Source organism: Squalius cephalus (assembly GCF_949319135.1).
Source record: "Squalius cephalus genome assembly, chromosome: 10".
Taxonomy (NCBI): domain Eukaryota; kingdom Metazoa; phylum Chordata; class Actinopteri; order Cypriniformes; family Leuciscidae; genus Squalius; species Squalius cephalus.
In genome coordinates, this window is record NC_137131.1 from 33,360,818 (window position 1) to 33,374,457 (window position 13,640).

At 43.4% G+C, this 13,640-nt stretch overlaps 1 protein-coding gene across 6 annotated transcripts in view; it reads left to right on the plus strand.

Annotated features, from left to right (window-relative positions):
• The window catches only part of col18a1b (collagen type XVIII alpha 1 chain b), a 130,632-nt gene that overhangs the window by 23,599 nt on the left and 93,393 nt on the right, over window positions 1-13,640 (plus strand). For 3 of the 6 annotated variants that reach the window (XM_079883338.1, XM_079883340.1, XM_079883339.1), the window contains exon 1: window positions 2,155-3,146. The exons of 1 other annotated variant lie outside the window; for it this stretch is intronic. In XM_079883338.1, coding sequence (XP_079739464.1) covers window positions 2,276-3,146 — 871 coding nt within the window. In that variant the 5' untranslated portion in view covers window positions 2,155-2,275. Of the gene's footprint in view, window positions 1-2,154; window positions 3,147-13,640 lie in introns of those variants that run through there. 2 more of the 6 variants (XM_079883341.1, XM_079883342.1) reach the window with 1 other exon arrangement.

Genomic DNA, 13,640 nt, shown 5'->3' on the forward strand with positions numbered 1-13,640 from the left:
GAGAGGGGGCGGGGTATGAAGTGTCTCAATTGTATTTAAAGAGACCGCACCAAAACGAGTTGCTCTCAGACGCACATCAGAAAGGGGTAGAAAAGGGGCCTGTGAAGCTATAATAATGAGGAATTCAGACCCAAGCATTGCAGTTCCGCTTTATATAGACTACAAATGTATGATTTATATGTAAAAAGGAATGATTTACTGTAAAAGCATGATATGTCTCCTTTAAGGTAAATGAAAATTAGCAGTTTGCTTCAATAGTCTGTAGTAATTTACGGAATTACAGTAATGAGAAAAAAAAAGGTATAGAAACTAAAAGTACATACTGTAATTCGAACAAATAATTGAGGGGCTAATCCTGCCTCTCTCTAGCACCAGGCCACAGGTTTTCATCAACATCAGTTCCCATCAAAACCAAAATTCCAAAATTAGTCTTTCTGAGCTCTACCTATATATATATATATATAACAGGCAAGTCTAAAACAAGACACCTGCTTAGCCTTTCAGCTGAAATTGCAATCAGCAGTGTTTGAAAGGCACAAGGCTGAAATCTATTCTGTTTTGAATGTGTGGTTCACAGTTTTGACAGCAGTGTGTTAGCATTTGAACAAAGTGCTGTAAATCCACAGTGCTGTGCAGGTTGTGGTTAAAGTCATGGGATAAGTGTGTAGAGTTTTGAAAACTGTGTTCAAGCAATGAATAACGAACTAGAGTTTGGTCCACATGAACTGCTGCTGTGCAGACTGTAGTTAGAGTTTTGCACGTGACTCCAGTTGTGCCCACTGTTGTTTAGCAATCGAAAAAAACTGTAGCATGTAGGCTAATACTTCTAATTTATAATGATAACAACCTGTGCTCTAAGGCCAATTCACACTGCCAGAAGTGCAAAAACCTTAGTTGCTGGGTTTTATTGAGTCAGTGTGTTCACCCTGTTGGGACCTTGCCTGGAAGATGCTGTGTGTGTGTGTGTGTGTGTGTGTGTGTGTGTGTGTGTGTGTGTGTGTGTGTGTGTGTGTGTGTGTGTGTGTGTGTGCGTACGTGCGTACGTGCGTACGTGCGTGTTGCTTGTGCCTGTTATAAGTTTGTAAGAAATACAGGATATGTGAGAGCATGCAGGAGACGGAATAGACAAAGGGATTGTTAGAAGGCCAAGTACCCATGGTGTGATCAGGGTTAGCTGAGAGCATATGTGGAGTCGAACAGCTGGACAGACAGTTTGAGATTTTGAGCAGAGGAGGTTCAGGCATGGTCAGAATCAGAATGTGGGAAAACTGCCTTTCACAAAGATGATGTTATGGGTTTCCACACATACGTAGGCTGATGCATCCACCAGATCAGATATGCTGTCAGCTGTTGTGTGTCTGTCATTCAGACCCACGCCAAACAGCCCTGCTGGCATGAATAGATGCACTATGAGCTCTGAGTACAACCAGTGGGGGACTGAGAAGAAATGCTGTGTAAAACATTTGCTTGGATTTTCTCTTAAATAACTGCAGTACTATTTTGTGCAGCTGCAAATTTAGGAATAAACAGTATTAAAAATGTGTAAAAATGACTGAAGACTATTCACAGTGATAAAAGGACAGCACTGAAACTATGTTGGGTGTTCTTGTTGTCACACAAATTTTAAAGGATAATGAGATTTGTTCATACACTGAAAGTCAAAGAGGTCTAATGTCATTTAGAGCACAACATTCTTCACAATGTCTTCTTTTAAAGAAATAAATGCATAAATAGAGACAGCATATGATAGTTTTGGTATTATTCCAATTAATTATATTTATTTATATTATAATTTAAAAAGCTATGTGCACATGGTATTTAGATCCATCCACATACAATTTGCATTTTATTGGTATTAATGGTCAAAGATGAATTGTTAATTTGACAGACAATCATTCATGAAAATGAAAAAGTAACCAAATTAGGTAAGCTACAAGAAAACAAGTACACTCCATACATGGACTCTATTCTCAGAAGAGGAGCGTTAGTAAAACTGAGCTGCACATGGGCTGCACATCTGTGTTCTTGGAGTGTTGTCCATTGGGACACAAAAGGATATTGAGTGTTACTCACATTTTGGAGGGCAAGTAGAAGTGGCCAATGACGTTCAACTATTAAAAAGAACACGCCTTCTGTCTCTTTCTCCCGCAATGAGCTAAGAGAAGGAAAGGATAGCTCATTGCATTGCAGTATTGGTTTGGCTACTTTTGCAAGACACACCTGATAGCATGTTCTGAATGACTCGTGCAGTGGAAGAACTAGTGTATGTACAAAGATGAGGTTCAGCTGGGGCTTGACTCTCCTGTTTATTCTGGACGTGGGTCCTCTTAATGCCTTTTGGTGGACCGGTCAAAGTGTCACAAAGGGCCCCACAGTGGACAAAGACAGTTCTGTCAGTGGAACGACCAGTGTGGACAAGAACATTGGTGATGTTGGGTCAGATATCACAGATGTAGCCAGAGGGATCCAAGGATTTGTGCAGAACTGGGACCAGAACCCAACTGTGAAATGGAATAGTGCTGTCACCTGGATACCTGGTCTCTCCTCGAAGGATGGCCATTCGAAAAAGGGTAATGATAAGTATTTATCAGAGAAAGTCAAACATGAAATAAATGTCAAAGGTTCCTCAGGTGATGCCAGTGGGTCTGGCTTAGGCTCAGGGCCCACTTTGGATTTGGCTCAGGAAGGCAAAAAAACAACCAACCTTAAAGGGACATGGGTTACTGACAGCAGGAATAGCATAATTAGCACCACCGCTTTCCCTAAGGATTCCACAAACTGCTTACCAAGAGGTTCTGACTGGCCTTTTTGTATTTCTCATGGTGAAGTAAAATTTTCTCTACCTAATTTTTTTAACCACACCCATGCAGAGGATGTGGTAGCTGTATTGAATGAATGGGATTGGCTCCTGCGTTCAGGCTGCCACCATGGTTTGGAATGGTTTTTTTGCCTACTACTGGCACCAAGATGCCATCAGCCCTCTGAAAATTCTGGGATAGTCCTGTTACCCTGCAGGACATTCTGTGAGGTGCTGCTGGACAGCTGCTGGACAGTCCTAAAGGAGAGGGGCCTGCCTGTGGCCTGCCACACCCTCCCAGAGGGACCAGAGCCTAGTCAGCCATGCATAACCGTTAGTAACCACAAAGGTAAAACTGGGATGCATCTTAAACTTGTGCTGCTTGCTTGTTGGTATGTGTGTTGAAATGTGTTATGGCTGTGCTATCTACCGTGAGAGGCACAGGTCACTTCCTGTCTGCCAGCAGTTCCTCTGCTCTGCTACTGCTTTGCCAGGGTTTAGACCAACATTTAGGGATATGCTAACCAGCAGAGAGTTTGCACCCATGCACATCTGCTGTGATGTGAGGTCTGCACCTGCATGCGTGGCTCAATGTGAATCCATTAAAATTATGTGCATGCATGAATACTTATTACATTATCATTCTTTTTTACATTCTCAACGTTCATTTCAGAGTTCTGTTTGACTCATAGCTCATATTTGTATGGAAAACCTGTATACACCTCAAATTTTGTGTCAGTTCTTTGTTTGCGTGCATAAGTAACTTTTATGCAGTTATCATTGAATGAGACCAATGTGGCAATCAATATACTTTATATTCTGTTATGTCAGCAGGGGCGTTGTAATGGGGGGGAGGGGGGATTTGGATCATTCTGAGGGCCTTGTTCAGACTAGATGCCAATTCGGCTGTCATGTGGCAATTATTATAACAAGACAAGCACTTATATTACAATAAGAATTTATATATTATTACATATTTTTATCAGTCTGCAATACAAATTACTTGTCTTTCTCTATTTTTTGTTCTCTCTTATCTAGCTATGTGTCTCTTACCTGTTCCTTGCTCTTTTGTTTTCTTTCTAAACTCCAGACTGACCTTCTAGTCATCTGTCAACACAATTTTTACTGTTGGTAACCGCTACATGACCTATTCTTAATTGCGTTTGTATGAGAAGAGAGAGATCACAGAGTGATACAAGACACATGAAATCTTCAACACACTATCATGACAGTTCGTAGGTTAAAATTTAGGAAATTGGTGGTGAATTTGTATGAATTTATACATTTACTTAAGATTTGCCTACACCACACTGATGGATAGATTTAGGGGTGAAGCTTCATGATGCTTGCTTTTTAAATTGTATGTTTTCGTTCAAATCAAAATATAGGAATTCATATTAAATCAGCAATTTATAATAGCTGTTTTCTCATGAGACCAGGTTGGAAATTTGCAGGCCAGCTCAACCATATATCACAATAAAATTGATTCCCACCATGGTGAATTGTATGTCAGAATTCATTGTCAAACACAACCCCAGTTTGACCACCTAATCCACTTGCATATGTGTGAGTTGTGGTGGATGTACATGAACAATCCTGTATAAGACCTCAGCCATGTTTGATAGAGAGGGGACACTTGGACTAAAAAGCAGATTATTGTGTGTCTGTGTGTCTTTTTAAAAAAGGGAGTAACTTTCTTTGCATACTGGGTGTAACAAGATTCTCTCTGAAAATTACTGGACACTGGGCACTCTATAATCAAACTCAAGTGCCTTTATTTTTAGCTATGAGGGACTTTTTTGAATGATGTGCAAGAAGTGTTAAGAGTTTGATAGAAAAAAGGATTCATTGTGAAGACAGTTGTGAAGATCTGTTGTGAGGGGAGAGCAAGTTTCATCTCACACAACGTCTTCCTTGATCATTTAATGACCTTGCATGTTTATGACCAGCACTGGCATTGCAGTATGATGCAATTAAAAAGGATATTGCTCTGATCTAGCAGTGTGGTCTTGTTGAAAGCACCATGAAAATCCCAGAGTTCTCAGAGGCAAGCAACTGCCAAAAAAACATATTAAAGATTATCGTGCAGACCATGATGTAGTTTTCTCTTCTTTTTCCCCCCACATCTAGCACTGCATCCAGACTTCATGATTTAACAAGATTACATTGTTTCAGTGCATTTTTTTCATCAATATTATTTGTCCAACAAGGTTTAAAGGGTGCTGAATTACAATAATTGGTAGTGGCAGCTGTTTCATGCTGGTCATTTTCTTGAGTAACTCTTTGTCTTATCTCTTGGGAAGCAGGGGCTCAGATAATTTTTTGAAGGGAACGTTTATCTTAATTTGGTCTCTTGAGAGTCCATGAAGTATCATTTAACAGGATCCTCCAGTTACCATCTCATGCATTTAACTCCCAATTACCTACCCAGCTGTCAGTGGTCTATGGATTTACGACCATTAAGCATCATTTTACCTTACAAAGAAGTTTTTTTTAGGATATTTGCATTTTTAAAAGTTTCCAGTGTTATTGGTGTCAAATGTTTGTTATTTTTTGTACTATATTACTAAACTTTATTGTGTTTAATGTGTGTGTATTTAGTCAAGATCTAGGCCTATCACAGCTGAAGGATACACATGTGGGAGACAGTCTGGAACAGTTGGCCAATAACACTAGTGCCCAAGGGATGATTTATTCATCAGCATGTTCATATTAGTTGCAGTACTGCACATGTTTCTTGACAATAATTACTTTATGCATAGATTGTTTAAGTAGTCCAGAATGAAAATTGACCAGAAGGCTGCTTTAAATTATTAGAGGCCAAGCACTGAAAGTGCGTAGGCACCTATTGAAATCGTTGGCGTTCTTATTATTCTTCCGCTTCTTCTTCCGCCATGGAAGTCTATGGCAGCCCATAGAACCGCTTGTGGGAAAGTTATGAAATTTGGTACTCTGATAGAGGACAGTCTGAAATGTCACCATAGCAAATTTGGAGTCTCTAACTCAATCCCTCTAGTGCCAACAACTGTCCAAAGTGTCACTCATGTTTATGCTATAACTAATTTTACGTAGCGCTTGTGAAAAACAGACTTAATGCTGTATCTCCGCAACGCTTTATCGCATTCAGACCAAACTTGGTACATGTCATCACAAGCATGATCTGAGGCAACATGCTACGTTTCGGCACAGCACCACCTACTGGTCCGGAGATACAAAAAATGGCTAACTTTGCTTATAACTATAACAATGCCCTGAAGGAGCCTGAGAAGTTTTGAACCAGTGTCACCTAGTGGTAAATTTTTAATTTAAAATGCTTATAACACTGGGTGTGGTTGACTTATTTTCAAGAGAGTCATCTCCTTAGATTCCTGAATCCTTGCCGAGTCCAATGGTACCAAACATGCTAGGTTTTGACTTATGGTTTGTGTAGCATTGTGATTTAGCGCTTAAAAAACATTTACCAATATCTTCGAAACTGATAGACCGATCGAGACGAAATCACCGTAGGAAGTATGGAAACATAGGTCGTTGACCAAACACTTATTCCCAAATGTCTAAATATTAATAGTAAGTGGCAAGAAAATGCAAACAAAGTCAGGTGTGAGTAATTTTCTATGTGTTTATACATATAAATGTCTATAACTCCAAAACGCCTTGGTTACGACTGTAACCTCGGTTCCCTGAAGAGGGAACGAGCGTTGCGTCGAGATTGACGCTATGGGGAACGCTTTGCGTGATGATGTCTTGAAGCACATGTAAAATCAGTCCAATGGCGTGGCGGAACGTCAGATGCGGGTGACGTCACGTACCAGGAAGCTATAAAGCCTGCTCGAAAACAGAGAGCGCCAGCTTCGTAAAGTCTGAAGTAGTCGCTGACAGGCATGAAGGAGATATGGCAAGGTGACGCAACGCTCGTTCCCTCTTCAGGGAACCGAGGTTACAGTCGTAACCGAGGCGTTCCCTTTCAAGGGAACTCGCGTTGCGTCGAGATTGACGCTATGGGGAACGTCTATACCAACGCCACCATAGCTACAAATGTCTGTCCTGTGTGAAATCGAGTGAGCAGCACTAGGATGACAAAACCTGAGACCCTGGTGTAGAGTCTAGGTCCAAAGAGTAAAATCTGACAAAGGTGTGCGGTGAGGACCAGCCTGCCTCATCACAAACGTCCGGTAGGGAAACTCCTGATATAAGGGCCTTGGAGGCCGCCATACTCCTTGTAGAGTGGGACCGGACAGTCATAGGAGAAGGCTGTCCGGCCGCCTCATAAGCAAGTGAGATAGCCTCAACCACCCACTTGCTCATTCTTTGCTTAGATTCAGGGGACCCCTTGCTTGGGGACCCAAAACACACAAATAGTTGGTCAGATTTACGCCACAGGGCAGCTCTGTGGACATAAGCATCTAATGCCCGTACCGGGCAAAGCAAATTACTTCTTTCCTGGTCCGCATTCTGAAAGGGAGGAGGACAGAAGGCCTGCAGAACAATAGGTCTAACCACATTAGTGGGGACTTTGGGGATATAACCCGGTCTAGGGTGAAGAAATGCTTTGACCATACCAGGTGCAAACTCCAGGCATGAGGGAACAACTGACAATGCCTGTAAATCCCCTATTCTATTAAGAGAAGAAACAGCGAGGAGGAAAAGAGCTTTCAACGTGAGAAACTTGATCGGAACATCCTCTATAGGTCCGAAAGGGGCCAGGGAGAGGCCTTGGAGAGCAACGGCCAAATCCCAAGTGGGCACCCTGGAACGAGCTGCAGGCCTCAGCCTCAAAGTTCCACGGAGGAAACGAGATACCAAAGGGTCCTTCCCCACAGACATTCCACCCAAAGGAATGTGGTAAGCACCTATGGCCGCCACATAAACCTTTAAAGTGGACGGGGTTAGACCTGCAGTGAACCGGTCCTGCAGAAACTCCAGCACTGTACCAACTGGGCAGTTAACCCTCTGAGGTCGGCAAACGCGCCGGCGCGTTTTGCTGGATTTTCTTCACATTGTAGCACTATAAACTTAAATTGCTCCGTCATTTATGGTCATACAGAAAAAAGAAATATAAAAAAAGAATCTGTGATATTTTTACTTTTGTATGTGTCCACTTACAATCAAATCAAAACATTGTGCTTTTGTAAAATAAAGAAAATAAACAGGGTGTGCGTTCTGCCTCTCCGTTGCGGTGAACTTTTTTTTCTTGAGCACGTCTATAAACTGAAACAAAACTCAGTGAATACTTGTCACACATTTATGAGCCATATACCTTTATAAACATTTAAGTGTGTACTTTTAAATGATCGGTTTCAAACTGAAAACAAATATTCTCTGTTTAAGTAATTTGTATAAAACCAACAAGATGTCCAGCTTCTCAAACGCTTCCTAATTATTTTTAATTTGAACACGCCCACTCGCGCAAAAGAGATTGACATGCAAATCTCCACATGGAACGCGAACGCGCTCATTACCTCAAAAACAAAACACCAAAAAACAAGTCTCTGCTTTTCGTCGAGTTTGAAAGACGCGCCGTGAGCTTACCAAGCCCACAGCTTCCACAGTTCTGGTCGGAGGTGAAATATCGAGCCCTCCGCTTGGGACAGAAGGTCCCTCCTGACGGGTAGCTCCAGAGGAGGCCCGTCGAGGAGAGACACGAGATCGGGGAACCAAACTCTGCCCGGCCAGCGCGGGGCTACAAGAATTAGGTGAATCCGGTCCCTGCGAACTCTCTCCAGAACTCCCGGGAGCAGAGCAATTGGGGGAAAAGCGTATAGACGTAGCCTCGGCCACGTCTGTACCATAGCATCGAGTCCGAGAGGAGCTGGATGCGTGAGGGAGAACCAAAGTGGACAGTGAGACGTCTCTCGAGACGCAAACAGATCCACTTGTGCTTGGCCAAACACCCTCCATATCTGCTCCACCACCTCAGGGTGGAGCCTCCATTCCCCTGGCCTCAGCCTCTGTCTCGACAGAATGTCTGCTCCTAAATTCTGGTCCCCAGGGATGTAAGCTGCTCTGAGCGACAACAGCTTGTCCTGGGACCACAAGAGGATATGGCGTGCCAACTTGCATAATGGGCGATAGCGCAAACCCCCTTGATGATTTATGTAGGCGACTACAGATGTGTTGTCTGTGTGTACTAAAACATGGTGTCCCCTGAGATCTGTGAGAAAATGCTTGAGAGACAGAAATACAGCCAACATCTCCAGGCGGTTGATGTGCCATGAAAGATGATGGTCTCTCCACAGGCCCTGAGTTGAACGACCCTGTAGGATCGCTCCCCAGCCCGTGAGGGAAGCATCCGTCATTAGCATCTTGCGACGACAAGGAGCTCCCAGCACGGGGCCTTGGAACAGGAACCAAGGTTTCTTCCACATAATCAGGGCAAGTAAGCAGCGCCGCGTGACCCTGATTTTGCGAAACGGGTTGCTCCTCAAGGAAAACCCCTTGGTCCTGAGCCACCACTGCAGGGGCCTCGTGCAATAGTCCAAAAGGTATCACGTTGGAAGCTGCTGCCATAAGACCCAACAGTCTCTGAAACTGTTTGACAGTGAGTGACTGGCCTAGCTTTATACTCTTTACAGCTGTAAGGATGGACTCTATGCGTGGCGGTGACATGCGCGCCTGCATCAACATTGAATCCCAAACTACACCCAGAAAAGTGGTCCTCTGAAGTGGAGTGAGTACACTCTTCTTGGCGTTAACCGTAACCCCAACTCTTTCATGTGTGCGAGAACGACATCTCGATGCCGAACCGCCAACTGATGCGACTGAGCTAGAATCAACCAATCGTCGATGTAGTTCATGATGCGAATACCCTGAAGGCGCAGGGGCGCCAGAGCTGCATCCACACATTTGGTGAAAGTGCGGGGTGATAAAGCTAGGCCGAATGGAAGAACTCGATATTGGTAAGCCTTGCCCACGAAAGCAAACCTCAGGAACTTCCTGTGATAAGGACGGATGGAAACATGGAAATATGAGATCTTTGAGATCTATCGTGACAAACCAGTCCTCAGACCTGATCTGTGGCACGATCTGTCTCAATGTTAACATTTTGAACTTGAGCTGCATAACTGACTCGTTTAGAACTCGAAGATCCAGAATGGGACGCAATCCCCCGTCCTTTTTTGGAACTATGAAGTACCGACTGTAAAACCCGGTTTCCCTGCTGGAGGGAGGTACATATTCTATGGCCCCTTTCTCTAACAGAGTGTTCACTTCTTGTTCCATAACCAGAACCTGCTCGGGAGCCACCACTGTGGATAGGACCCCCATAAACCGAGGTGGGCGAGACCCAAACTGTATTTGATACCCTTTTTCTACGGTCTGCAGGACCCAACGAGAAACATTTGGCAGTAGCTTCCACGCTGTCAAAGATTCTACTAGAGGTACCAGCCTCACGAGACTGGTTTCTGGATTTTGTTGTTGTTGAGTAGTCGGTACCTGTAACGGCGCACCGGCAGGGAACGACTGAACGGACTGCTCTAATACCCTCCTCAGAGGGGGCGGGAATCCCGAGGCCACTACATCTTCGGGTGGTCCTTAAGATATGTGCTCGCCGGAGACCGCTGCGCCCTGAAGCACCGGAGGTGGCAGGGTTGGCAGAACGATCCCCTGAGGGCACCGAAGAGAGACGGGCACCGTAAAAAGAGGTGTTGACCGCTCTACTTCGGGGGGGACTACCCTCATTGTCCTGAGCCCTCGAGCGTCAGGACTTTTTCCCCGCAGCCTTCTTGGCGATAATAACGGTCCGCAGATCCGTTCTACCCCTCGAAGGCTGCTGGGTTTGAGAGCGCCCTCCGTGTCCCCGTGATTTTTGTGGGGGAGCACGGGAGGACACGCTCTGCTTCTGAGTGGCGCGATGTGATGAAGAGCTCATTTTGGATGTGTGAGGCTGCTCCCGCTCAGCAGCCTCCTGATAAGAGCGGCGGGGAAGGAGCTTTTGCAAGGCAGCTGCCTGCTTAGATGCCTCTTGTAATTTTTCAACAGCAGAGTTAACAGCATTACCAAAGAGACCTGATGTAGAAACAGGGGCATCTAAAAGAAAATTATTTTCTTTCTCCTTGATATTACTGAGGTTGAGCCACAGATGCCTCTCAGTGGCCACCAGGGCTGCCATAGACCGGCCGATGGATTTAGCCGTCTCCTTGGTGGCCCTAAGAGACAAATCTGTGGCTCTACGTAGTTCGCAAACTACCTCAGGACCAATACCCCCGCCCTCATCTAAATCGCCCAATAATTCCGCTTGATAGGCTTGCAGTAATGACATTGTGTGTAGACACGCTGCAGCCTGACCAGCGGCTGAATAAGCTTTGCCCACCAGAGAGGATGTTACTCTGACGGGCTTAGTGGGCAGTACCGGAGCCTTTAGGGAAGATGCCGTCACTGGAGAGAGATAGCTCGCGAGCGTCTCTTCCACCTTCGGCATTTCACCATAACCATGATCTTTATAGTTCGATATAGATGAGTAATTGGATGTTTGTGTACTGTAAACTCTATATGAAACAGGTTTCTCCCACGATCTCCACACCGAGGTGTGGAGATCGGGGAAAAACGGCAGGCTCCGGTGCTGAGGCTGTGATCTAGATGGCAGGAAACGTTCGTCGAGCTTGCTTTTTGAACGAACGCCCTGCTTATCTGATGGCCACTCAATGCTTAGTCTTTCAACTGCTCTAGTCACAACCTCTAAGAGTTCTTCGAATGCGTGAGACTGAGGTGGCGAATCCTCAGACTCAGCATCAACACTGACAACATCCAGCTCCTCAGAACTGGATAGTTGCAGTATTGGTGCCTCAATCAGGGCGGAAGGAAGCATGCTCTTCACCCAAACAAGCCACACACAGAACGTGAGTGTCCCCACCCGTTAAATAGCGCGGGCAAGGGTGCACACACTGTCTGAATTGCTGCTTGCTCGCCATGACTTTATATATATATATATAGATATAGATATGATATAAAGACAAACAACACCAAATAACAGGACAGTTTTCACATAGAGCGCTACTGAAGACAGAGAAGCTGGCGCTCTCTGTTTTCGAGCAGGCTTTATAGCTTCCTGGTACGTGACGTCATCTGACGTTCCGCCACGCCATTGGACTGATTTTACATGTGCTTCAAGACATCATCACGCAAAGCGATCAATCTCGACGCAACGCAAGTTCCCTTGAAAGGGAACGAAATGAGATATTTTCACCAAATTTGACACACATATGCATGGGCTCATTCTGAGGACACATAAACTAATCGGTGGGATTGTGCCTCTTGATGGCGCTATAATGGAACAAAACAAGGAAATTGCCATTAATTACAATATTAATGTACAGTATATTAAATGCTACACTTTATGAATGCATTGATATACCATTAAGAAAATTGGTATTTCATCGGCACCATGCCTTGTTTCAGGGCAGTGCCACCTTGGGGTAAAAAAGTTACAACAAAATTTCCAAACATGCTAAAACCTTTTGTATACATTTGCCTATGTATTCCTATGTTGCCTATGTAATGACACTGGTCTTATTATATTCCTTGGGTTATGCCGAAAACATAGATACCAATTTTGCCATACTTCCTGTCCATCTTTATTTTCTTTTAAAACCTACTTTTTCGACCTTCTCCTAGACCATTTGTCCGATTTTCACCAAAATTGAATCGTATCATCTCCACACTGCGCCAACAAAATGTAACGGATTTAGTGTCGATAGACAAAACCATTTTCGTATACCGCAGAAGCAAATTTGAGGCATGTTACAAAAATGGCTATTCAGGCTTTATCTCTGCAATGCCTTGACATATTGACACCAAACTTTGTATGTGTCATTGTCACCTCACTCTGACCACACCAATCAATTTCATAACTGCACCACCTATTGGTCAAAAGTGACAAACCATTAAATCATATTATTAGTGACTGTATATAAAATGCACCCATTTTGCCTAAAATCATCTTAAAATGTCTTTAATTGCTCATTGTTGCAGTTGGTCAGACACTCCCAGACATGTTGGCATGGTTTGTTGTCTTCTTTGCGCTTGGCCCTGATAATTGCTGCTTGCAGCTATATTTTCCTTTGTAATCATGTTTCGAAAAGATTCCTTGCTTACACTTACACTTTTAAAATATTTTTTTATCAAATTTATGTGTGCATCGTGTAGCAAATTAGCTCAAAATAAATATTAATAATCAATCATAACTTGTAATAATTAATTATGAATATTTGGATCAGTTAATAGAATTAATTTAATGTAGTAAAATTAATATTACAATCAATCAACCTGTTTGTCCTGTGAACACTCAGTGTTAATTGTTTATTCATTTTAAGACATTTTTATTTCTGGGGGAGGGAAATGTCTTTCTTACTGTAAAGTACTTCTAAGAGCCTGTAGTCAAAATCTAAATTGTAAAATAAACTTTGTTGCAAGCAGAGAATCAGAACCAAATACGTATTGTGCACAAGTTTTATTAACTTAATCACAAACATAACTAATCTAAACACACATAGATACTGTACATGCATAGGTAAAATGGTAAGTGACAGAATGCAACCGGAAGCAGGAAATAGAACTATGGAAAAGATCCATTTAACTAAGAAAAGAACCATCAGATTATCATTTTCAGAGCACCTCATTAAATGTATTCTTGCATGGCCTTTGCAGTGAGACATTTTGTGAAGTTCCTGAAGAAGGATTTTGATGGTTCCATGAGCCTCAATCGATTTCTTTGGCGTTGAATGAAGAAATGTTGATGAACTTGAATGTTTTTTTTTACTCTGTTCTGGTTGAAGGTTTTATCTCTCTCCATGAGCACATGGCTGAGCACATGCAGATGCACATGCAGATTGTGGCCTGCCAGTCCTGG